Here is a 24,844-nt window from a genome sequence, read left to right as displayed (position 1 = left end):
TTGTTTTCTCGTCTTAGGATGGACAACATTTAACATATTGTGATTGCGTGAGTATTGAGATCACTGTCAGAGTATTGAGATCACTGTCAGCGAGAGTGGAGAGGAGGATAAGTAGCAACACAGATGGGACGTCATGCGTTGAAATAAAAGACGGACACATTGTAGTCTCAAGTCATAATTATTGTGTTAGGAGAGTGTGGTATATTTCCCGTTGCAACACACAGACTCTTTTGCTAGTAAAGAGAAAAGTATGTTTCCGGTCCTGCAAATTCCCCAAAAGTATAGACTTATATCTTCCCCTAATAATAAAGCAAACAATGCTTCTGGTCGTACGTCGCCGGTAAATTTGCAAAAAAGCCCCTCACTTTTTATAAAATCAACCCGCAGTCCGTATAGAATCAACCCGGAAGTGAAAAAAAAAGCCCACGCCGTCCGTCTCCCACACACAAAGCAGAGCAGTTGATTTTCTCTATAAATCCGCACATACGTGCGCCTTGATGATTCTAACAAGAGGCAACCGAAATCAACAGAAGAACGGATCCAAAGAGGTGTGCAGCTAAGGAACCAAACGGAACCCAGAGAGATGTGGAAGAAATTGGGATGATGCAGATAGAAACTGGCCTTCTAGCGAAGGGAAGGGCCTGCTCCGGGCAAAGGAGAGGCCGACCGGAGGGGAGCAACCCTGGCCTTGCTCGGCCACGAGCTTCGTGGTGGGGCGGTGTTGTGGCCCTCGTCGGCCGGTGGCAGCGGCTATGGAGGGGAGGCGAAGGGGGCACGCGAGGAGGCGAAGGGCGCAGCAGGAGAGGATGGAGCGGCGGACGACTGTGCTCGCCAGCAACGGTCCCTGGCTGGCCGGCCGGCAGATCTGGCTACCAACAGAGCCACTGCACACCGCGGCACCGCGGCCCTGCAGCCCCCATCGCCACCAGCCAGTCAGCCACCCTCCACAGGGAGGAGAGGGGCTACACCACCACGGAACGCGGGGGAGGGGAAGGGAGGGGAGGAGGGGGCGGGGCGGGATCACGGCAGCGGGCGCATCCCTGGGGGAGGTCGGGATGGACTTGGCTTGGCGAGAGCAGGAAAAAGAGGAGAAAAGGAACGACAGCTGATGAAGTGCGTGGGACAGAGACAACGATGATAAGGTTGGAAGGAAACAGCGGTGCATGGGGATCCCAATTATTATTTTTCAACAGAAGAGGTATCCCGAGTGTGTTAGATATTTCTCGTAGCAGTACATGCATTTGTTTGCTTCTCCAAATCTACATGCACACAATTGACAGGTCTGTTTCTATGTTTTTTCTTCTTCTTGAAGTTGGTTTTGCATCCGTTTGTACTTTTTGATGCGTACTCATGGTGACTACATAGGCCAACACACACGGCGGAAACATATATGTCCGGACACCCAATAAAATAAAGTAGTTTTCTCGTCTTAGGATGGACAACATTTAACATATTGTGATTGCGTGAGTATTGAGATCACTGTCAGAGTATTGAGATCACTGTCAGCGAGAGTGGAGAGCAGGATAAGTAGCAACACAGATGGGACGCCATGCGTTGAAATAAAAGACGGACACATTGTAGTCTCAAGTCATAATTATTGTGTTAGGAGAGTGTGGTATATTTCCCGTTGCAACGCAGAGACTCTTTTGCTAGTAAAGAGAAAAGTATGTTTCCGGTCCTGCAAATTCCCCAAAAGTATAGACTTATATCTTCCCCTAATAATAAAGCAAACAGTGCTTCTGGTCGTACGTCGCCGGTAAATTTGCAAAAAAGCCCCTCACTTTTTATAAAATCAACCCGCAGTCCGTATAGAATCAACCCGGAAGTGAAAAAAAAGCCCACGCCGTACGTCTCCCACACACAAAGCAGAGCAGTTGATTTTCTATATAAATCCGCACATCCGTGCGCCTTGATGATTCTAACAAGAGGCAACCGAAATCAACAGAAGAACGGATCCAAAGAGGTGTGCAGCTAAGGAACCAAACGGAACCAGAGAGATGTGGAAGAAATTGGGATGATGCAGATAGAAATTGGCCTTCTAGCGAAGGGAAGGGCCTGCTCCGGGCAAAGGAGAGGCCGACCGGAGGGGAGCAACCCTAGCCTTGCTCGGCCACGAGCTTCGTGGTGGGGCGGTTTTGTGGCCCTCGTCGGCCGGTGGCAGCGGCTATGGAGGGGAGGCGAAGGGGGCGCGCGAGGAGGCGAAGGGCTCAGCTGGAGAGGATGGAGCGGCGGACGACTGTGCTCGCCAGCAACGGTCCCTGGCTGGCCGGCCGGCAGATCTAGCTACCAACAGAGCCACTGCACACCGCGGCACCGCGGCCCTGCAGCCCCCATCGCCACCAGCCAGTCAGCCACCCTCCACAGGGAGGAGAGGGGCTACACCACCACGGAACGCGGGGGAGGGGAAGGGAGGGGAGGAGGGGGCGGGGCGGGATCACGGCAGCGGGCGCATCCCTGGGGGAGGTCGGGATGGACTTGGCTTGGCGAGAGCAGGAAAAAGAGGAGAAAAGGAACGGCAACTGATGAAGTGCGTGGGACAGAGACAACGATGATAAGGTTGGAAGGAAACAGCGGTGCATGGGGATCCCAATTATTTTTTTTCAACAGAAGAGGTATCCCGAGTGTGTTATATATTTCTCGTAGCAGTACATGCATTTGTTTGCTTCTCCAAATCTACATGCACACAATTGACAGGTCTGTTTCTATGTTTTTTCTTCTTCTTGAAGTTGGTTTTGCATCCGTTTGTATTTTTTGATGTGTACTCATGGTGACTACATAGGCCAACACACACGGCGGAAACATATATGTCCGGACACCCAATAAAATAAAGTTGTTTTCTCGTCTTAGGATGGACAACATTTAACATATTGTGATTGCGTGAGTATTGAGATCACTGTCAGAGTATTGAGATCACTGTCAGCGAGAGTGGAGAGGAGGATAAGTAGCAACACAGATGGGACGTCATGCGTTGAAATAAAAGACGGACACATTGTAGTCTCAAGTCATAATTATTGTGTTAGGAGAGTGTGGTATATTTCCCGTTGCAACACACAGACTCTTTTGCAAGTAAAGAGAAAAGTATGTTTCCGGTCCTGCAAATTCCCCAAAAGTATAGACTTATATCTTCCCCTAATAATAAAGCAAACAATGCTTCTGGTCGTACGTCGCCGGTAAATTTGCAAAAAAGCCCCTCACTTTTTATAAAATCAACCCGCAGTCCGTATAGAATCAACCCGGAAGTGAAAAAAAAGCCCACGCCGTCCGTCTCCCACACACAAAGCAGAACCGTTGATTTTCTCTATAAATCCGCACATACGTGCGCCTTGATGATTCTAACAAGAGGCAACCGAAATCAACAGAAGAACGGATCCAAAGAGGTGTGCAGCTAAGGAACCAAACGGAACCAGAGAGATGTGGAAGAAATTGGGATGATGCAGATAGAAACTGGACTTCTAGCGAAGGGAAGGGCCTGCTCCGGGCAAAGGAGAGGCCGACCGGAGGGGAGCAACCCTGGCCTTGCTCGGCCACGAGCTTCGTGGTGGGGCGGTGTTGTGGCCCTCGTCGGCCGGTGGCAGCGGCTATGGAGGGGAGGCGAAGGGGGCGCGCGAGGAGGCGAAGGGCGCAGCAGGAGAGGATGGAGCGGCGGATGACTGTGCTCGCCAGCAACGGTCCCTGGTTGGCCGGCCGGCAGATCTGGCTACCAACAGAGCCACTGCACACCGCGGCACCGCGGCCCTGCAGCCCCCATCGCCACCAGCCAGTCAGCCACCCTCCACAGGGAGGAGAGGGGCTACACCACCACGGAACGCGGGGGAGGGGAAGGGAGGGGAGGAGGGGGCGGGGCAGGATCACGGCAGCGGGCGCATCCCTGGGGGAGGTCGGGATGGACTTGGCTTGGCGAGAGCAGGAAAAAGAGGAGAAAAGGAACGACAACTGATGAAGTGCGTGGGACAGAGACAACGATGATAAGGTTGGAAGGAAACAGCGGTGCATGGGGATCCCAATTATTTTTTTTCAACAAAAGAGGTATCCCGAGTGTGTTAGATATTTCTCGTAGCAGTACATGCATTTGTTTGCTTCTCCAAATCTACATGCACACAATTGACAGGTCTGTTTCTATGTTTTTTCTTCTCTTGAAGTTGGTTTTGCATCCGTTTGTATTTTTTGATGTGTACTCATGGTGACTACATAGGCCAACACACACGGCGGAAACATATATGTCCGGACACCCAATAAAATAAAGTAGTTTTCTCGTCTTAGGATGGACAACATTTAACATATTGTGATTGCGTGAGTATTGAGATCACTGTCAGAGTATTGAGATCACTGTCAGCGAGAGTGGAGAGGAGGATAAGTAGCAACACAGATGGGACGCCATGCGTTGAAATAAAAGACGGACACATTGTAGTCTCAAGTCATAATTATTGTGTTAGGAGAGTGTGGTATATTTCCCGTTGCAACGCAGAGACTCTTTTGCTAGTAAAGAGAAAAGTATGTTTCCGGTCCTGCAAATTCCCCAAAAGTATAGACTTATATCTTCCCCTAATAATAAAGCAAACAGTGCTTCTGGTCGTACGTCGCCGGTAAATTTGCAAAAAAGCCCCTCACTTTTTATAAAATCAACCCGCAGTCCGTATAGAATCAACCCGGAAGTGAAAAAAAAAGCCCACGCCGTCCGTCTCCCACACACAAAGCAGAACCGTTGATTTTCTCTATAAATCCGCACATACGTGCGCCTTGATGATTCTAACAAGAGGCAACCGAAATCAACAGAAGAACGGATCCAAAGAGGTGTGCAGCTAAGGAACCAAACGGAACCCAGAGAGATGTGGAAGAAATTGGGATGATGCAGATAGAAATTGGCCTTCTAGCGAAGGGAAGGGCCTGCTCCGGGCAAAGGAGAGGCCGACCGGAGGGGAGCAACCCTGGCCTTGCTCGGCCACGAGCTTCGTGGTGGGGCGGTGTTGTGGCCCTCGTCGGCCGGTGGCAGCGGCTATGGAGGGGAGGCGAAGGGGGCGCGCGAGGAGGCGAAGGGCGCAGCAGGAGAGGATGGAGCGGCGGACGACTGTGCTCGCCAGCAACGGTCCCTGGCTGGCCGGCTGACAGATCTGGCTACCAACAGAGCCACTGCACACCGCGGCACCGCGGCCCTGCAGCCCCCATCGCCACCAGCCAGTCAGCCACCCTCCACAGGGAGGAGAGGGGCTACACCACCACGGAACGCGTGGGAGGGGAAGGGAGGGGAGGAGGGGGCGGGGCGGGATCACGGCAGCGGGCGCATCCCTGGGGGAGGTCGGGATGGACTTGGCTTGGCGTGAGCAGGAAAAAGAGGAGAAAAGGAACGACAACTGATGAAGTGCGTGGGACAGAGACAACGATGATAAGGTTGGAAGGGAACAACGATGCATGGGATCCCGATTATTTTTTTCAACGGAAGTGGTATCCCGATTGTGTTAGATCTTTCTCGTAGCAGTACATGCATTTGTTTGCTTCTCCAAATCTACATGCACACAATTGACAGATCTGTTTCTATGTTTTTTCTTCTTCTTGAAGTTGGATTTGCATCCGTTTGTATTTTTTGATGTATACTCATGGTGCCTACATAGGCCAACACACACGGCGGAAACATATATGTGCGGACACCCAATAAAATAAAGTAGATTTCTCGTCTTAGGATGGACAACATTTAACATATTGTGATTGCGTGAGTATTGAGATCACTGTCAGAGTATTGAGATCACTATCAGCGCGAGTGGAGAGGAGGATAAGTAGCAACACAGATGAGACGCCATGCGTTGAAATAAAAGACGGACACATTGTAGTCTCAAGTCATAATTATTGTGTTAGGAGAGTGTGGTATATTTCCCGTTGCAACGCACCGGCTCTTTTGCTAGTAAAGAGAAAAGTATGTTTCCGGTCCTGCAAGTTCCCCAAAAGTATAGACTTATAGCAAAAAAATATTAAAAAAAAACTCTGAAATTTTTTGCCAACCAAAATGCTTGGGTGCATAAAATTTTGTATGGTGTTTCGACATCCGAGGAGCTCGCGGAACAAAACACTAATTTTGGCCCAAAAAAGCCAAAATTTGTTTTTTTCTAGAGCTCCTAGATGTTATTTGACCAAAAAAATTTACACGCGCCAAGCACACCCAAGCATGTTGGTTGTCACAAAATTTCAGATTTTTGTGGATTTGTTTACTATATTTTTGAATTTACTGTTCATCAATCAAACCTGGTCAACACGGTCAAACATGGTCAAACCCCAGTCAACGTGCTCAAAATCTGGTTGTGGACCAAACTTATCCGGTTTTTAGACTTGAAAGGACCAAATATATATGAAAAAATCTTGAGGGGCCAAGTCTATACTTTTGGGAAATTTAAGAGACAAAAACATATTTTTCTCTAATATACCCTTATATAGAGAAGAATTTTGGACAAAACTACCCTTAGCTAGTTAGGTACTCCCTCAGTCCGGAAATACTTGTCGGGGGAATGAATGTATCTAGACGTATTTTAGTTTTAGATGCATCCATTATATCCATTTCTGCGACAAGTAATTAGCAGGTTAATTAGCGGCAACTAATTAACAACGGCCTAATAAAAGGCAACTAAATCTCGCTGCACCAGAATAAAATCAATTTGTGGGATGGGAGGGACAGAAATGTGAGTGCATGCAATCAAGAGAGAGATTTTTTTTACTAACTTCCTATTGGGAACTACGTAGTATTTTTTATCTAAGGCATGTAATAGATGATGGAAGGGCACGCTTGGAAAACGACAAGGAAAAGAGAAATACACCTTACATTGTGAAAATTTTAGAAAAAACTAATACACCTAATATAAAAGAATCAACCTATTAATCTCTGATTTTTATAGCGAGGAGCGATGAAGCTTCGGGAAAATGCCAAGACCATAATGAGCATCTGCGCTGCAGCTCAAGGCGGCATGGAGATGAAGTGATTCTGAACAAGTCGGGAGCCATTCTATTTTGGAATATAACTGTTGGTCGTTCCCTTAGAGTACCGGTCTTTACGTTTATTGTGCTCTTGCGGAGCAGTGCTACATCCACACTGATAGAGAATAGGCTTTAGTCCCGGTTCGCAAAGGCCATTAATCCCGACTGTGCAACCGGGACTAAATATGCGCGACTAAAGGCCCCCCTTAGTCGCGCCTCTTACGAACCGCGACTAAAGGCCCGTCCATCAGGAGTCCGTCGGGGCGGAGGACCTTTAGTCCCGGTTCTCGTGGCTAACCGGGACTAAAGGCCTCCTCCGCAAGTTTAGGGTTTTAGCCCCCCTAAACCTGGTTCTTTTACGAATTTTTTTATTTTTTTTATTTTCAAATTTCTGAATTATTTTAACCTCTAATCTCTAATCACCACCCCTCATCACTGCTCAATTTATCCTCTAATCTCTAATCACCCCTCATCATTCCAAATCATCTAACTTCCCGGACGGTCACCCATCCTCTAACTACTCCAGCCTGAGCACGCTTAACTTCCGGGTTCTATTCTCCCTCATTTCCAAGTCTGCACTTGTTGTTTTCCTGACAATAGTAGGATGTCAATTCTATTAACCCTCAGGAATTTAGCTTGAGCATGAAGTGACACATTTCACTGTTTGAGTTTGAAACTATTGTTTTAAAAAACAATAATTATTTAGTAACACTAATATTTCTGGAATAATTAGTTTGACCATTGTTTGACCACTGTTTGACCAGATTTGACCAAAATTTTAAAAAAACTGAAATAATTATTTAGTAACACTAATATTCTAGAATAATTAGTTTGACCATTGTTTGACCACAGTTTGACCACAATTTGAATTTTTTTGAATTTTTTTGCCTCTCCAAATCTTAAAAGCCCCGTATCTTTTTCTGTTAGGTTTTTGAGGATTTTGAAAATGTTTAACGGGGTTCCCCGCGTTAAATTCGGATGTAACTTTTCGAGTAGATGATTTTTCATATAAAAACTTTTTCATCTGAGTTCGTATGCAAAAGTTATGCCCATTTTAAGAAATTCCAGAGAGATTTTACAAATAAAGTCGAAATTCATATTTGTTAATTTTCCAACAACTAGACCACATATCAGATGAGAAACTTATTTTATTTTATTTTTTTGACATTTCCATCATTTTCTTTTGGTTTTTCTAAAACTAAAAAGACGGTCCGGGGGGGGGGGGTAGAGTTTGATGGGCCCTTTAGTACCGGTTGGTGGCACCAACCGGGACTAAAGGACTAACCTTTAGTCCCGGTTGGTCTGGCCAACCGCGACTAAAGGCCTTCGGGCCAGCCTGAGGACCTTTAGTCCCGGTTGGCCAGGCCAACCGGGACTAAAGCCCCTCCCGTCCGCCAGCTGTCGACCGAGCGCGCTGGGCCCAGATAGTTGGTCGCGGGTCTCCTCCCGAACCGCGACTAAAGACCCCTTTGGTCGCGGTTCGATTATTTTGGGGACTAATGGGGGCGTATGGAAGCCTCTTTTTCTACTAGTGCCACGGGATGTTATGAACGTTTTACATATCATATAGCTTTAGTATTGTAAATGTTGATATTTTTTCGGTTTTGCTATTTTTCAGTCGAGTGATTTTCAATTGGCTGTCATTCAATTTCTTGGCCGTCCGATCGCGCGCTGCGATTCGCGCCGAGCTGTGTGGTTTTCTGCCTGGTTTCCTTTGTCTCGGGTTCGGTTTTTCTTTGTTGGGCGGGTTTTATTTGGGTCTGCCCGTTACTGGACGCCCGTGTTCCTTTTCCTTTCCCCCCTTTTGAATTATTCCCCATTTTCATTTGAGCGGTACTGTGTCGAAATGGGCAGAGAGGTGAGCGGCGGAGGCGGCGAGGCGATTTGTGTCTTGTTCATGGCGTTTGCGAGACCTCTCTCTCCTCGTGCTTGAGTCTTCAGTGCTGGTTAGTTCGCGTTGTCTCTCTCCCTTTCCCCCGCGAGATTTGCTTCGATTTTGGTTGTGTGGGTTCCAGATCTAGGTCTAGCGGTCGTTTTGTTGTCGTTGTTGTGGATCCTGTTGGTTTTTGATGATGATAAGCGGTTGGTTAGCGTAGTTTGTTGTTAGCCAATGCTCATGTATGGAGTTTGCCGCTGTTCTCCCATCTGTTGGCGTTAGTTTGGCGGTGAAATCCCCTGTGTCGGTGTCAATTCGCCACGAAAATCCCCTTTGCTCGTGCCAGATTGCCGCAGGTCCCATGTGCTCGCTTCAGTTCGCCGCGGATTCCTTGTGCTAGGGTGTTAGGTTTAGTTTTTAGGTTCTGATTTCCTCGTTGTTGTTGTTTGTGTTAGTTGTGTCAGTCATCTGGCTCGTCCCCCTGCAGTTGCTTTTGATTGATCTGATAGCTATAGCTGAATTCCAGTGCTGTGGTATTCTATTTTTGTTGTCCCCATGTATCCCTACTGTAATACCACCCGTTTTACAGTAGTCAACCCCATGAATTTTACACCGTAACCCTATGAATTTAGCTGTATTTTTGTTTCTGATGCGGTGTGTTCAGTTAGCTGCTCATGTTTGCTGTTGTAGTTCATAAAATTCCTCATGAATTTTTGTTGTTAGATGTTTTTGTTTAGTTTTCCATGGTACCTGAATCTCCTTGATTTTGTGTGTTCAAGGACGCAGTGTTAGTCCACAATTTTACAGTGTATCTTATCAGATTTACAGTGTATCTTATCCCAATGCTTCTTTTGTTGTACTCCCTCCGTCCCATAATATAAGAGCGTTCTTGACACTACACTAGTGTCAAAAACGCTCTTATATTATGGGACGGAGGGAGTATTTTACAGTGTATTCTACCCCAGAATTGCAGTGTAACTTACCCTAGAATGGCAGTGTATCCCTTTGCTTCTTTTTACTGTATTTACACTGTATTTAACATATGATTACAGTGTAACTCGCAGTTTTGTAATTTCACTGTATATGTTGCTGCAATTGCAGTGTAATATAACCTAATTACAGTGTAATTTTATAATTACAGTATAAATTTTCCCATAATTACAGTGTAATCTTGCCCCAGTTTCACTGTAATTTACACTGTAAATTTCCCCATAATTAGAGTATAAACGGCAGATTTTCAGTGTATTTTTGCCTCTATATATCTTTTGTGTTGTTGCGGTGCATTACAATGTAATTTTCATAGTTCACTAGAGTTTTAGAGTGTAATTCCCTACACTGTAAGTTGTGTGTTTGAGGGCTTACAATGTAATTCCCTATTTGAACTTACAATGTAATTCACCAGAGTTTTACACTGTAATTCCTAGATTATTACACTGTAAGTTCTGTATATTTTCTCTAGAGTTTTTAGACTGTAATTCCTTGTAGTATTACACTGTAAGTTTTGTACCAGAATTTTGCTCTGTAATTCCATGTAGAATTTCACTGTAATTCCATATAGTATTACACTGTAATTCATCAGGCTTGTGCCCTGTATTTCCCAAGAGGATTACACTGTATTTTCTGTGCTTTAGGTAATTTCAGTATGATTTTACCCTGTAATTTATCAGACTTTTACACTATATTTTCCATAGAGGATTACAATGTAATTCACCAGTCTTTTACATTGTAATTACATATAGGATTACAGTGTAATTTGTGTGCTTGAGGACTGTAATTACAGTATGACTTTCAATGTATTTCCTTATAGTTTTCCACTGTAATTCCATGTAGTCTTACACTGTAATTCATCAGGCTTGTACACTGTATTTCCCAAGAGGATTACTCTGTATTATACAGTATTTTGTGTGTTTTGAGGTAATTTTCAGTGTGACTTACAAAGTAATTTATCAGACTTTTACATTGTATTTACCTATAGGATTGTAGTGTAATTTTGTGTGCTCGAGGAGTGTAATTACAGTATGACTTTCATTGTATTTTCCCTAGAGTTTTGCACTATAATTTGTTTGTATGGTGCAGTCTCAAGTTTTGTCAGTGCTTTCAATCTTCAGCTGTGTGGTTTGTGATTTTTAGGTTTGGTTCAATGGGGAGGCTGCGGAAAGTATCTCACAAGGATGTACCACTAGTCCCTTCTCTTGAGAGTGCAGATTCTCAGCATGATATGTTTGTGCCTAATGATTTCGCAGATGATTGTTCTAATCCTATGTCGTTGGTATTTATTTATTTTTCTTCCCTAGTATTTATTGATTTGAACTATTTCTTTTCATTTTTAAATTTTATGTGTATGTTCACTTTATCTTTTTCTTTTCAGGAAATCTCTAGTGATGATGGAGGGCTTGACAAAGCTCTATTTGACTTCTATATGGACCATGTATGTGTTTTATTTTTGTTTCTTTAGCTTTCAATTGTTTTTTATGGTGGCTTTTAATTTGTTGTTCATTGTTCGTTGTCTACCTAATTTTTTCAGAAAGTTAAATGTTTGAAGAGGAGGTTATCATCTGCTGCAAGAAGAAACGTGGTTAGCCCTTTTTTGATATTTGATTTCTCTCTGCACTTTATTTTGTTATCTTCTCTCTTGGTTGCTATTTTTTCCCCAATGTACTATCTTAGTCCTGTATTTTGTAATGCTTTTCTCCTTTCCTTTTTGTAGAGGCTGAAGCGGTCTACTGATTTGCCTGTCTGTTCCACTTTCACTAGAAATTCTGGGAAGTTTTTCTCAGGTGTTGTCGATGGTTTGCGTCCACGGTACGAGGATGTCATTGAGAATTATGGCATGGGCTGTCTTCTTAGTTTCGTTAGGACTGAGGTCCCTCTTAGGCTTGTCAAGTGACTTGCTTCTAGTTTTGATGTCCCTTCCTCTGAATTCCAGTTAAAAAGAAAATTTATCCCCCTCACCAAGTATGACATACATGGTATCCTTGACCTCCCTGTAGATGGTGAGCCCCTAGTTTGTGATCCTGAGTCTGGTCGTGATTTTATCCTCTCTCATTTCAATCTTACCAGTATTCCTCCAGTGTCCTTTTTCGCCAACAAGCTTAAGTCTCTTGAAGTCGAGTTTCCTGATGAGGATGTTTTCATTTGTTTCATGATTGTCGCTTTCGCCTCTTTTCTTTGTCCCAACTCTAGCCTCTGCCCTAGCCCAAAGTACCTCCATATATTCAGGGATTGTCGGTCTGTGTGTACCTATGATCTGTCCCAGTTTGTTTATGAGTGGCTTTTGAGTAGCATCAAAAAGTTTAAGGACTCCACTAAAGTTGCTTCCAAGAGATCAGTCACGTTTGGTGGTTGTCACTCTGCTTTTGCTGTAAGTTTAATTTCTATCTCACTTTTTTTCTTGCTTCTATATGTTTTCTTTTGCTATTCTTTTAATCTTTTTATTTTGTTTCTAGGTTTCCTACCTTGACCATCTTAATTTTGGTCTTCACTCAATTTCTGATGCGAAACCTTGGATTCTAGCGTGGAGAGGGAACAAAGTCAAACAGTTTGCAGAGCTTGATAAAAACAATAGCCGCTCTTATGGAAAGAGGCCATTGAAGCGAGCATGTACTTCATTTAATTTCTAGGTTAGTTAGTTTTGCTTTGTTTTTTTCCTTTTGCTGAGTGGCTCAATGTTATATTCCTCATGTACTACTCTTTTTGTTTCAGGGTTCTGTTCAAAAATCTTCAGCAAGTAAGAGTTTGGATGTTGATGCATCCGATGTTCCATTTGCTACCAGAGTTCAGTCAAGTATTGGTGCTCGTTTGGGCTCTGAGGTGATTGTTCTTTCCTAGTAATTCCTTCTGATTTTTTATATTCATTCTCTTTTTATGTTATTCAGTGGTATTCTAACTCCTATTTATTGTTTCCTTCTTTTTAATAGTTTGTTCAGGAACTCGTGGATCTTGTTCAGGCTAGACATCAAGAGAAGCCTAAGATTTTTGTTGAATGGTCAGAGTCTATCATTGCTGATGTATTGAATTGTGTGTTGCATTCTTCTTTTCTTGCAAACATTCATGCTTCCCCGCAAGTTTCTGGCATTGAGAATCATTCGTGGAGCAAGTCCTCTTTTGGTTAGTTTCATCCTTTTACTTTAGGTTTTCATTTCATTTCTCTGTTTGATGTCTTCTTTTTGGTTTGTTCATTATTTTACTTGACTGCTGTTTTTTATGTGATTTTGCAGGCAGTAAGAGTGTTTCTATTCAATCTGCTATCCCCAATACAAAGTGTGCAATATTTGATGATAATTCTGTGCGTGAAGTACATCCTCATGGTCCAAATTTACCCAGTCTTGTAACTCCTGTTATTCCTGTTGTTGATGGTGGTATTCATAATCCAGTAGTTCTAGCTGGTTCCACCACTCCTAAATTGTGTGATGAGGTGTGCCTCTTTTTTGTTGTTATATTGCTTCTTCCTGCCATTTTAGTTCTTAAGTATTTGTTTTGTATCTTTTTTGGTTCTGTAGGTTGTGGTTAATCAAGCTGCTGCTCCAAATTGTCCTGTCTTGTCCGAAGATAAATCAAGAGTTTCGACTCCAGTGCATTCTATATCTGCGAAAGAAAAATCTTTTCCTCTTTTTGTTGTAGGTGTGGTCCAGGGAAGCTGCTGGGAGGGACCGGCTGGTGGGTTCATTGTTCTTTTTGTTTACTTGACAACCGGGTCTGACTTTCACAGCCCGACCCGTTTTGTGGGAAAGAGCAGTTTTATTTTTGTTGGTTGTTTTGTACAAATACAGATGTCATCAGGACAGTGGTCAGAAAATTTGACTGATATTCATTGGAAATCAATCAAATGACAAATAGACAGTCCCTATTTTTTCAACAAAGTTGGTTAAACTTTACAAAGTTTGACTTTGACCAAATCTTATATGCAGACAAAAAAGAAACAGAGGGAGTACAGTTGTCAAAAATTGATTGAAGAGAAGGGGGAGAAGGGGCCTATGATGGAAATATGCCCTAGAGGCAATAATAAAATTGTTATTATTATACTCCCTCCGTTCGGAATTACTCGTCCAAGAAATGAATGTATCTAGATGTATTTTAGTTGTAGATACATTCATTTTTGTGACAAATAATTCCGAACGGAGGGAGTACTTCCTTATTCATGATAAAGGTTTATTATGCTAGAATTGTATTGACCAAAAACTTAAATACATGTGTGGATACGTAAACAAATACCGTGTTCCTAGTGAGCCTCTACTAGACTAGCTCGTTGATCAAAGATGGTTAAGGTTTCCTAACCATAGACATGAGTTGTCATTTGATAACGGGAACACAACATTAGGAGAATGATGTGATGGACAAGACCCAACTGTTAGCATATCATATGATCGTTCAGTTTATTGCTACTGATTTCTTAATGTCAAATACATGTTCATTTGACCATGAGATCATGCAACTCCCGGACTCCGGAGGAATGTCTTGTGTGCCATCAAACGTCACAACGTAATTGGGTGATCATAAAGGTGCTCTGCAGGTATCTCCGAAGGTGTCTGTTGGGTTGGCATGTATCGAGATTGGGATTTGTCACTCCGTGTGACGGAGAGGTATCTCTAGACCCTCTCGGTAATACAACATCACAAGAAGATTGCAAGCAAAGTGACTAAGGAGTTAGTTACAGAATGAGTTAAGAGACTTCCCGGTAATGAGATTGAACTAGGTATGGAGATACCGACTATCGAATCTCGGGCAAGTAACATACCGACAAACAAAGGGAACTACGTATGTTGTCATAAAGGTTTGACCGATAAACATCTTCGTAGAATATGTAGGAACCAATATGGGCATCCAGGTCCCACTATTGCTTATTGACCGAAGAAGCGTCTCGGTCATGCCTACATCATTCTCGAACCCGTAGGGTCCGCACGCTTAATGTTCGTTGACGATATAATATTATATGAGTTATGTTTGTTGGTGACTGAATGTTGTTCGGAGTTCTGGATGAGATCACAGACATGACGAGGAGCTCCGAAATAGTGCGGAGATAAAGATTGATATATGGGATAATAGTGTTTGGTCTCTGGAAGGGTTCCGGAATTCTCCGAAAGGGGTTTTGAATGTTTTCCGAAATGTTCGGGTACGAGAACACTTTATTTGGGCCAAGGGGTAAAGCCCACGAGGCTTTTGGAAGGTGCAAAAGGCAGTTTTGCGAAGGCCAGGGGCCAGACGGGACCCTGGCGTCTTGGGCCAGACGCCAAGGACCCTGGCATCTGGTCCTGGAGTCCGAGAAGGACTCTTGCCTTGCGGGCTAAACCGACTTTGAGGAGGCTCTTTCTCCAAGTTACGACCCCAGGGCTCAACATATAAATAGAGGGGCATGGCTAGCACCCGGAACACATCAAGATTCACCAAGCCGTGTGCCGGCAAGCCCGCCCCTCTAATTTATCCTCCGTCTAGTTTCCGTTGTGCTTGGCGAAGCCCTGCGGAGATTGTTCTTCACCACCATCGTCACCACGCCGTCGTGCTGTCGGAACTCATCTACTATTTCGCCCCTCTTGCTGGATCAAGAAGGCTAGGACATCATCGAGCTGAACGTGTGCTGAACGTGGAGGTGCCGTACGTTTGGTACTTGATCGGGACGGATCGTAAAGGTGTACGACTACATCAACCGCGTTGATAAACGCTTCCGCTTAGCGATCTTCAAAGGTACGAAGATGCTCTCCCCCTCTCATTGTTATGCATCTCCATGGATAAATCTTGCGCGTGCATAGAAAATTTTAATTATCCATGCAACGTTCCCTATCAACCCACCCCGGTGAAAATAGGGGGACAATAGAATAATATGCAGGTTACGTAACCCTTCGTAAGGGCGTTCGTAGATGTAGTATTATTGGCTCATGTGTGAGCATTGGCTGAAACTTATGTTAGGATAGTTTATCGTTGGTAACCAGGTTTCCGTCCCATGGCAGGTGTTTCGATTGCCAACACTTGCAGTGGGCTTCTCGCTCGGTGCTTTGAACTCGCTTCTTCTCTTTTCCGTCTCTTGGACCTTTTCTCGGATTGGCTTTTAAATTTCCGTTATGGTATTAATGGAAAGGGGGTTAGCCCAGTTTAAATTTTTTTGCAAGTATAGTGAGGGTGTATTTTAATCTTTTTTTAATTGTCGGGGGGAGGGGGGGGACTCCCCACCTGAATATATTTCGATCAAAAATAATAATAGTTCAGGAAAGACGAGAGGTGAAAAAATCCCGCCACAGTCCGGCGTGGATTTTTTGATCCGCCTTTTTAAGGCGGTGCGACCATAGGGTTAGGTCAGAGATAATAGCCCTAATTACATCATTAGGAGAGAGAGACAAGTTCCTAAAGGTTTTGGCGTTGTGGGCGTCCCAAATTTTTCATAATATGAGCAGCAGAATAAAAGCCAGACTGACGGGGGAAGCCCGTGCTGAACCAGCACATTCCATAAGTCAGACAGTGGTGAGGAACGGGGCAACAGCCCAATGGCACACCCAAATGGTACTCCTATGAGGCACACACCCTGCAACAAAGATCTCATGGAAGCAAGTACATTGGTAGCGATTAAGGTTAGCCGGCTACACAAGCCCAGATCAATCCCATCCATCATAATTTTATCAACAAGACCGTTAGGCTTAGTATGGTGTGTAAACAAGGCAGGAAAAGGCAGTGGACAGTGGTTCTGGCAACAACCAACGATCTAGCCAGAAAAAGGTTGAGGAACCATTGCCGATAGTAACCTGTGAAATCTCTCGAATAGTGTGCAAGTGTTTGAAAATAGCTTTACCAAGGAAGGAGGCGTTTTTAATCTTGTTATAACTAAGTGTTAATGAAACTTTAATCGATTCGAATTGGTCCAAGAAATAATTTTGCAGATCTGCTTGCGTTAGTATTTGTCATCTGATATTGACACCGGCCGGCTGATGGTTCACGGGTGTTTGTATGTTTGCTCTGGGAAGTTGTTTTGCTGCAACTAGTCAGCTGGAGCTCCTCGGATGGATGGCCGGCAATTTGCGCAAATCGCCACTTTGTCGGTCGGTATACCCTTTGTCGTCCTAGATCGTTCGTACAACATGTCAACTTCAGCAAGCAAATCATTGATCGATTGCCCCGGAAAAGGCCAATCGATGACCATACTGCCCCGGCCACACAGTTTTGATCCCCTATAAATACCCTCCAGATCACTGCCATATACTCACACAGTCACAAAGCTAAAGCAAACTTGAGCTAGCACAGCTACATCACCGGCCCACTCAGGAACGTAGCGAGCAATGGCTGCATCCGGGACGAGCAGCATGGCCGTGGCAATGGCGGCGGTCGTGGCCGTGGTCCTGTGCGCGGGCGTGCGGCCGGCGGAGGCGTGCAACGGCCACCCGTGCCCGTCGCCGGCGGGCAATTGCCCCGTGAACGCGGTGAAGCTGGCGGTGTGCGCGGACGTGCTGGACGGGCTGATCCACGTGGTGGTGGGGCAGTCGCCGCCCAAGCAGCCGTGCTGCTCCCTCATCTCCGACCTAGTGGACCTGGACGCCGCCGCCTGCGTCTGCCTCGCCATCAACGCCAACGTCCTCGGCATCAACCTCGACGTCGACGTCGACCTCACGCTGCTGCTCAACTGCTGCGGATGCAAGGTGCCCAAGGGCTTCCGCTGCGCTTGATTTGATCAGCCATAGTGCATGCATGCGTGTGCATGATCAGCCATAGTGCATGCATGCGTATGCATGTACGTGTCAGGTCGTGTGAATTCCCAGCTTGTGTGCGTTGTGTTAAAAGCGTCATTTCCCTCCAATAAAAAGCACTGTATCTTGTACGTATATTGTGCGGTCACGGTCTGTTTATTCGCAATCGCTGTAAGCATGCACGTTTAATTATAGCTCTAGCGCCTGACTGTAGCCCCAGAGCGTCTCCGCGGACCGGCGGAGGATCGTTTCTTCGTCGCCGGTGAGCTCCAGCTCAGCAGCGACACCGAGCACGCCGCGGCGCCCGAGCCTGGCCGGGAGGCTAAGGAAGACCTCGTGGACGTCGCCGGGGACGAACCCCTTGGCGAGCACCGACACCGGGTGGACGCGCCGCTGGTCGCGGAGGAGCGACCTGGCGAGGCTGGCCACCGAGTAGCCGATGGCCCAGGACGTGTACCCCTTGAGGCCGATCATCTCGCCCGCGCCGCCCACCACCGCCCGCCGGATCCCCTCCGCGTCTTCTGGAGGTAGCTCAGCACCGGCATGCCGCCGACGCGGATGCTCGACCACAGCGCCAGCGCGCCGTCTCCGTGCTCGCCGACCATGTACGCCTGCACGTCCTGCGCGCCCACGCCGAGGTGCTCGGCCAGGAGGCACCGCAGCCTGGCGGAGTCGAGGTCCGTGCTGGAGCCGATCACGCGGCTCGACGGGAACCCCGACAGCTTCCACGCCGCGTACGCCAGCACGTCCACCGGGTTCGACACCACCAGCAGCAGCGACTCCGGGGACCCCTCCGCCACCGCCGGCACGACCTCCCTCAGCAGCGCCACGTTCCTCCTCAGCTGGTCCATCCGCGACGCCGCCGCCGTCTCCCTGGGCACCGTGATGATGGCCAGGTCGGAGCCCCTGGTGAGCGCGAGCACGTCGGTGCCGGCGACGATGCGGACGCGTGGGAGGAACGCCGCGGCGTGCTGCAGGTCCAGCATCTCGCCGCGGACCCTGTCGGCCTCGGCGTCCACGAGCGCGATCTCGTCTGCGAGGCCCTGCGTGAGGATGGTCTGTGCGATGGCCATGCCCACGTTGCCGGCGCCGATGACGGAGACTTTGGTAAGACGCTCAGTCCGCCACACCGGGGTCAGTTCCCCGTCGCGGCCGCACGATGGAACCTGGCGGAAGAAGCCGGCGCTGGTATCGGCGTCGAAGCCGAGCTCGGACAGCGAGGACGCCTCCTTCTTCATGAGGCTCATGGTGTCAAATCGATCGGGTTGTGTTGATATTGTGCTTGCTCGATCAGTTGGGTTTGGAACTTTGGGTGCAATGCATGGTACGTACGTAGCCGAGAGCTCTCCTACTTATACTACCACAGTAAGTAGTGAGCAAAAAGGAGCGGTTGCTGCGAGGCCTATCTGTCTCGATCATAAGTGTATCTGTTTCTTTTTTGAATGAAAAGGGGTTTCCCCCGCCCCAACTTTATTAAGCCAAGGCAAAACGGCAACCAACATAAGACTGTTTAACAGCGCTCGGCGGTAACCGGAGAGTAGCTGCCACAGACAGAAGAAACAAAGACTGAGCTGCCCTATTACAAGTTTCAAGAAGGTCCAGTTAGGGTACATAACCAGGTGACTGACATGCCAGTCGACACAAATAAGCTAAAATAGCAAACTAGAGAACATCACCTAGCGGCGCCCCTGGTAGCAGCATCACCGCCACGCGATCCTAAGCAATTCCTTTCTTCGATGATCCAAAAGTCTTAAGCACCGGAGAAGAAGCGCACCTTGAGCCTCTGAACATAAGATTTTCCACTGCCTAATCGTTGCCCCCAACAGGTCCAAAACACATCGTATACTTCGCCATCTTCTCCCCTGGAAAACAAAGTCATTTCGAAATCGCCATAAGCTCCACAAGGTAGCAGCAGTGACAATATTTAAAGCTTCACAGTATTTTCTCCTCTTCCAGAAAGAAGACAGCAGTTCAAAAGATTCAGGTGCAGAAATATTAAAGCTATCAGCTACCACCTCCCAAGCATGTCTGGCAACAATGCAATCAAAAAATAGATGCTGGATGGTTTCAGGTTCACTACAGAAGACACATGACATGTCATTCACATGTCTGCGCTTGGCCAGATTATCCCTAGTTAAGCTCCTATTGTAGTAGATCAACCAGAGAAAACATGAATATTGGGTGGAACTCTAATTTTCCAAATATCATCTTTGATAGCAGAAACTATCCCACCAAAGTTAATCATTTTATAAAATGATTTGACAGAATATTTGTTAGATGATTCTAGCAATCAAACTGGCTGGTCTGGGGAATCAGACAGGCACACTGGCTCGACCACCTTGATGAGCTCCTCCCATCTTTTTAGAGTGCTTTCCATCACACACCTTCTAAAAGTTAAGTGCAGTTCCCCATCCACCCAAACCTGTGCAAGAGTAGAGTCTTGTTGTTGACAGATAGTAAACAAGTCCCAAAATGAAGTTTTAAGAGAACAGTCCCCAACCCAGGTGCCATGCCAGAAGGCAATACTGTATCTGTTTTTCTCGTCTTCTTTTTGTCTTTCGGGAAAGCGAACCTAGGAAAGAAACCGAAGTCTATATATGTTAATTGAAATAAATAAATAAAGTGACCTTTTACAATACCGGAGAAGTTCCTGCTGGTTTTGACCCACAGTTCGTTCATTTTGGAGTATAAAGGTCGTAGAGTGACTTAAGAATTGACATAGGTGAGGAGGAGGGAGTTTCAGAAAGGTTGAGATCTGCTTATCGTGCGTGCCCTTTTGCGTATATTCAGGGTTTTTTTTCTGACATGGTATATGCAAGTAGTTTTAGTTTTCAAGCGAAAAGTTCACGCAAAATAACAAATCGGTCGACTTTTGCTGACCACAAATTTAGCAAGAAAGTAGTAGTTGAATTCATCGGTCAATACCAGGGGCCTGCTTTCTGTTTTTTCACGTACGAGTCCCGCTAACCACTAGAGCTACTTGCCTTTAGTGATTGGTAACAATGCCAATTACATAATAACAATGTCGCCGCACTATTTATTGCATAGAACCATCTACTGTATCGATTATTGTTTTCTTGAATTATTTGAATAAAAAATGTGAATTTGAAGAAGTTCACTAAAAATCTAGTGAACTATTACCAATCATTGAAAAAAAAATCATCGAATTAGAAAAAAGAATCATCGATTATGAAAAAAGATCATCAAAATTTTAAAAAGTTCATGGATTTAAAAAAATGTCTATAAATTTGAAAAGGTTCATCAATTTAAAAAGAGTTCACTAGATTTTAATAAAGTTTATTGAATTTGAAAAAGGTTTATCGATTAAAAAAAGCTTCATCGATTTTGAAAATAAACTCATCAAATTTGAGAAAAAGTTCATCGGTTTGGGAAATAGTTTACAAATTTGGAAAAAAGATCATAGATTTTGGAAATAAGTTCGTTGATTTGAAAAAAGTTCATCAATTTTTAAAAAGTTGATTTATTTTGAAAAAATATTCATAGATTTAAAAAAATGATTTTGAAAATAGTTAATCGATTTTGAAAAAAGTTCATCAGATTTCAAAAAAAGTTCATTCCATTTTGAAATAAAAGTTCATTCAATTTAGAAAAGAATAAAAAACCAAACAAAACCATTCTGAATAAAAAAGAAAAAAAGGAAAAAGAAAAAGAAAACAAAAAACAGGAAAAAGAAATAGAAATAGAAACAAAAATACATAAGAAGAAAAGAGTGAAGAAGATGTAACTAAGAACTTAAGGGAAGGCGGTCGGGTGGTTAGTGGAGCATGCTATTTGCAGAAACAGTAGGAACAGGTGCCTGAAGCGCCTAATAAGGATTGCCCACAATAGCTCCCTCAAAAAAAACCTGAGAAGCTTGTCTTTACTATTTTATACCCCCTCAGTCCCAAAATAAGTGTCTCAAATTTAGTACAACTTAGTATAAAGTTGAGACACTTATTTTGGGACGGAGGGAGTACACAACTAAAACCACGACATTTATATTGGAACGGGGCGAGTAATACACTGTATAACACCTCACACGTCGATGCAGAATTTTTTACCAATGATATTCTTTTGTAAAAAAATAGAATATATGAGAATAATACCGCACTACATTATCGCTATATGAATGGTAGAAAACCTAGAGATGAAAGGACGATGGATGCATGTTATAATGCCCCGTGACATTCAAGTTTAACTATTTGTTGCTGAAAAATAAAAATTGATGATTTGGAGGGCTTGCATGCGCTTGATGATGTGGGACAAATTGTAGGTGGTGCAAAGTGGAAGGGTCACATGCCCTAGATAATGTGGATTGCTTGCATGTATAGGACTAGAGTTGGTGGTGATGAGTTTACTCCCCCACTCCACCTCAATCTCTCTCGTTCATCTACAACCTACACCTTCCGGTTTGAAATATAATCATCCTATCATCATTTTCATGAGTCCGTAGGTCCAACCACTTCTGCAAGGTGATTTTAGCACCTAGGTTGGAGTTAGTTTCGATCCCCGATGCCTTCTGCGAGCTCATGACCACCATTCCACCAGAGGTCGTTCTAAGAAGGAACATCGGCTGCAACTAGAGAGTCAAGCTCTGGAATATCAACGGGAGGCTTACCACGGATGAAGGGCGGGCCAGCTTCGCCATAGCTCACTAGCTGAAGATCAAGCACTTCCTTACCTTCAAGGTCCTGGCTATATCATGTTTCAGGGTCATCGCGTTCGACCTTTCCAGCACAGAAGTCGTGGTGTAGTTCCCCGAGCACGATGAAGGGCTTGTCATGATCCCAGAAGTGTAATGTCTCAATGCCTTTGCCTCGGATCATAATAATGTGCAGTTTATTATGATTGTTGCTTGTTCAAAGTGGTATGTTCAAACTATTACTGTGTGGTTATCATGTATGTGTGCCTATGCATGCGTCTGAGTATGCTTGTAAATGTGGTGTGTATGCTTGTTCAAAGTGGTATGTTCCTCATTAATTGGCATGTCTGAGTATACTTGTTAACTAGATGATACCTCACGTGTTGCTGCAGAAATCGGTTGCAATATATTTTGATGAGATTTGATTGTATGTGAACCAAATTTTGAAATACAAACGACTTGTTATATTTGATTATGTATAGTTGGAAAAATATAAGTAAAATAATAGAATCGCATGTGGTGGCGGGCTTTTCCCATCCATGTTGCATGTTGATGTGGTCCCATCCATAACTGTATAATGATGTGGCATGCTTGCATGTTGAGATAAATAAGTTGTGGGGATGACTCTCAGGTATATAGTGTTGGGAAACGTAGTATTTCAAAATTCTCCTACAATCACGCAAGATCTATCTAGGAGAAGCATATCAACGAGCGGGGAGAGTGTGTCCACGTACCCTCATAGACCAAAAGCGGAAGCATTAAGTAACGCGGTTGATGTAGTCGAACGTCACGCAAGATCTATCTAGGAGAAGCATATCAACTAGCGGGGAGAGTGTGTCCACGTACCCTCGTAGACCGAAAGCGGAAGCATTAAGTAACGCGGTTGATGTAGTCGAACGTCTCCGCGATCCAACCGATCAAGTACCGAACGCATTGCACCTCCGTGATCTGCACACGTTCAGCTCGGTGACGTCCCTCGAACTCTAGATCCAGCTGAGGCCGAGGGAGAGTTCCGTCAGCACGACGGTGTGGTGACGGTGATGATGAAGTTACCGGCGCAGGGCTTCGCCTAAGCACTATGACGATATGACCGAGGTGTTAACTGTGGAGGGGGGCGTCGCACACGGCTAGGAACAATTGATGTGTGTTCTAGGGGTGCCCTCCCCACGTATATAAAGGAGGGAGAGGGAGGGAGGCAGCCTAGGGTGCGCCCAAGTAGGAGGAATCCTACTTGGGCCCCTAGTCCAATTCGCCCCCCCTTACCATATTTGGACAAGGGGGAAAGGAAGGAGGGGGAGGGGAAGGAAGTAGGAGACCTACTTCATACTTTCCGTTTCCTCCTCTCCTTTTCCTTTCTCCCCACGTGTCTGGCCCTATAGGGGGCGCACCAGCCTCTTGGGGGCTGGTGTGTTCCCTTCCTTGGCCCATAAAGCCCATATCTTTGCCGGGGGTTGCCCGGAACCCCTTCCGGTGACCCAGTATCACTCGGAACACTTCCGATGTCCGAATATAGCCTTCCAATATATGAATCTTTACCTCTTGACCATTTCGAGACTCCTCGTCATGCTCGTGATCTCATCCGGGACTTCGAACAAACTTCGGTCATCAAATCACATAACTCATAATACAAATCGTCATCGAACGTTAAGCGTGCGGACCCTACGGGTTCGAGAACTATGTAGACATGAACGAGACACATCTCCGGTCAATAACCAATAGCGGAACCTGGATGCTCATATTGGCTCCTACACATTCTACGAACATCTTTATCGGTCAAACCACATAACAACATACGTTGTTCCCTTTGTCATCGGTATGTTACTTGCCCGAGATTCGATCGTCGGTATCCTCATACCTAGTTCAATCTCGTTATCGACAAGTCTCTTTACTCGTTTCGTAATGCATCATCCCGCAACTAACTCATTAGTCACATTGCTTGCAAGGCTTATAGTGATGGGCATTACCGAGAGGGCCTAGAGATACCTCTCCGATACACGAAGTGACAAGTCCTAATCTCGATCTATACCAACCCAACAAACACCTTCGGAGACACCTGTAGAGCATCTTTGTAATCACCCAGTTATCTTGTGACGTTTGATAGCACACAAGGTGTTCCTACGGTATTTGGGAGTTGCATAATCTCATAGTCAGAGGAACATGTATAAGTCATGAATTGACACGGAGATACCTACAGAGATACCTCTCCGATACACGGAGTGGCAAATCCTAATCTCGATCTATGCCAACCCAACAAACACCTTCGGAGACACCTGTAGAGCATCTTTATAATCACCCAGTTACGTTGTGACGTTTGATAGCACACAAGGTGTTCCTCCGGTATTCGGGAGTTGCATAATCTCATATTCAGAGGAACATGTATAAGTCATGAAGAAAGCAATAGCAATAAAACTTAACGATCATAATGCTAAGCTAACGGATGGGTCTTGTCCATCACATCATTCTCCTAATGATGTGACCCCGTTCATCAAATGACAACACATGTCTATGGTTAGGAAACATAACCATCTTTGATAAACGAGCTAGTCAAGTAGAGGCATACTAGGGACACTTATGTTTTGTCTATGTATTCACACATGTACTAAGTTTTCGGTTAATACAATTCTAGCATGAATAATAAATATTTATCATGAAAGAAGGAAATAAATAATAACTTTATTATTGCCTCTAGGGCATATTTTCTTCAGTCTC

At 45.1% G+C, this 24,844-nt stretch overlaps 2 protein-coding genes and 1 pseudogene across 3 annotated transcripts; 2 read left to right on the top strand and 1 right to left on the bottom strand.

Annotated features, from left to right (window-relative positions):
* Positions 1 to 8,741: 8,741 nt before the first annotated feature.
* LOC109774735 (uncharacterized) lies at positions 8,742 to 13,689 on the top strand. 2 transcript variants are annotated; one of them, XM_073505035.1, is made up of 10 exons: positions 8,742 to 8,900; positions 10,961 to 11,099; positions 11,199 to 11,258; positions 11,355 to 11,405; positions 11,538 to 12,191; positions 12,277 to 12,450; positions 12,533 to 12,640; positions 12,748 to 12,937; positions 13,048 to 13,244; positions 13,330 to 13,689. In XM_073505035.1, the coding sequence occupies exons 2-5, from the start codon at positions 10,971 to 10,973 to the stop codon at positions 11,715 to 11,717; spliced, it is 420 nt and encodes a 139-aa protein (XP_073361136.1). In that variant the 5' UTR covers positions 8,742 to 8,900; positions 10,961 to 10,970; the 3' UTR covers positions 11,718 to 12,191; positions 12,277 to 12,450; positions 12,533 to 12,640; positions 12,748 to 12,937; positions 13,048 to 13,244; positions 13,330 to 13,689. The 2 variants fall into 2 exon arrangements, 1 of the variants encoding a protein (XP_073361136.1); XR_012189584.1 differs by lacking the exon at positions 10,961 to 11,099 and having other exon boundaries at positions 8,795 to 8,900.
* Positions 13,690 to 17,029: 3,340 nt separating this feature from the next.
* LOC109774743 (lipid transfer protein EARLI 1-like) lies at positions 17,030 to 17,608 on the top strand. Its single transcript, XM_020333505.3, has one exon. It carries the CDS (start codon positions 17,089 to 17,091, stop codon positions 17,470 to 17,472), a length of 384 nt encoding a protein of 127 aa, XP_020189094.1. The 5' UTR covers positions 17,030 to 17,088; the 3' UTR covers positions 17,473 to 17,608.
* A 74-nt stretch (positions 17,609 to 17,682) lies between these two features.
* LOC109774734 (L-lactate dehydrogenase B-like) lies at positions 17,683 to 18,719 on the bottom strand (annotated as a pseudogene).
* Between the last annotated feature and the right edge of the window lie 6,125 nt (positions 18,720 to 24,844).

The sequence above is a fragment of the Aegilops tauschii genome, chromosome 7 (assembly GCF_002575655.3).
Source record: "Aegilops tauschii subsp. strangulata cultivar AL8/78 chromosome 7, Aet v6.0, whole genome shotgun sequence".
Lineage (NCBI taxonomy): Eukaryota > Viridiplantae > Streptophyta > Magnoliopsida > Poales > Poaceae > Aegilops > Aegilops tauschii.
This window is presented reverse-complemented; position numbering and strand designations above follow the sequence as displayed.

Excerpts from the sequence above, each read along its gene's own strand:
- LOC109774735 (XM_073505035.1), top strand. The coding sequence starts at position 10,971 with ATGGGGAGGCTGCGGAAAGTATCTCACAAGGATGTACCACTAGTCCCT. Across the intron at positions 11,259-11,354 it reads TTGACTTCTATATGGACCAT|AAAGTTAAATGTTTGAAGAG; the intron begins GTATGTGTTTTA and ends TAATTTTTTCAG. Across the intron at positions 11,406-11,537 it reads CTGCTGCAAGAAGAAACGTG|AGGCTGAAGCGGTCTACTGA; the intron begins GTTAGCCCTTTT and ends TCCTTTTTGTAG.
- LOC109774743 (XM_020333505.3), top strand. The coding sequence starts at position 17,089 with ATGGCTGCATCCGGGACGAGCAGCATGGCCGTGGCAATGGCGGCGGTC.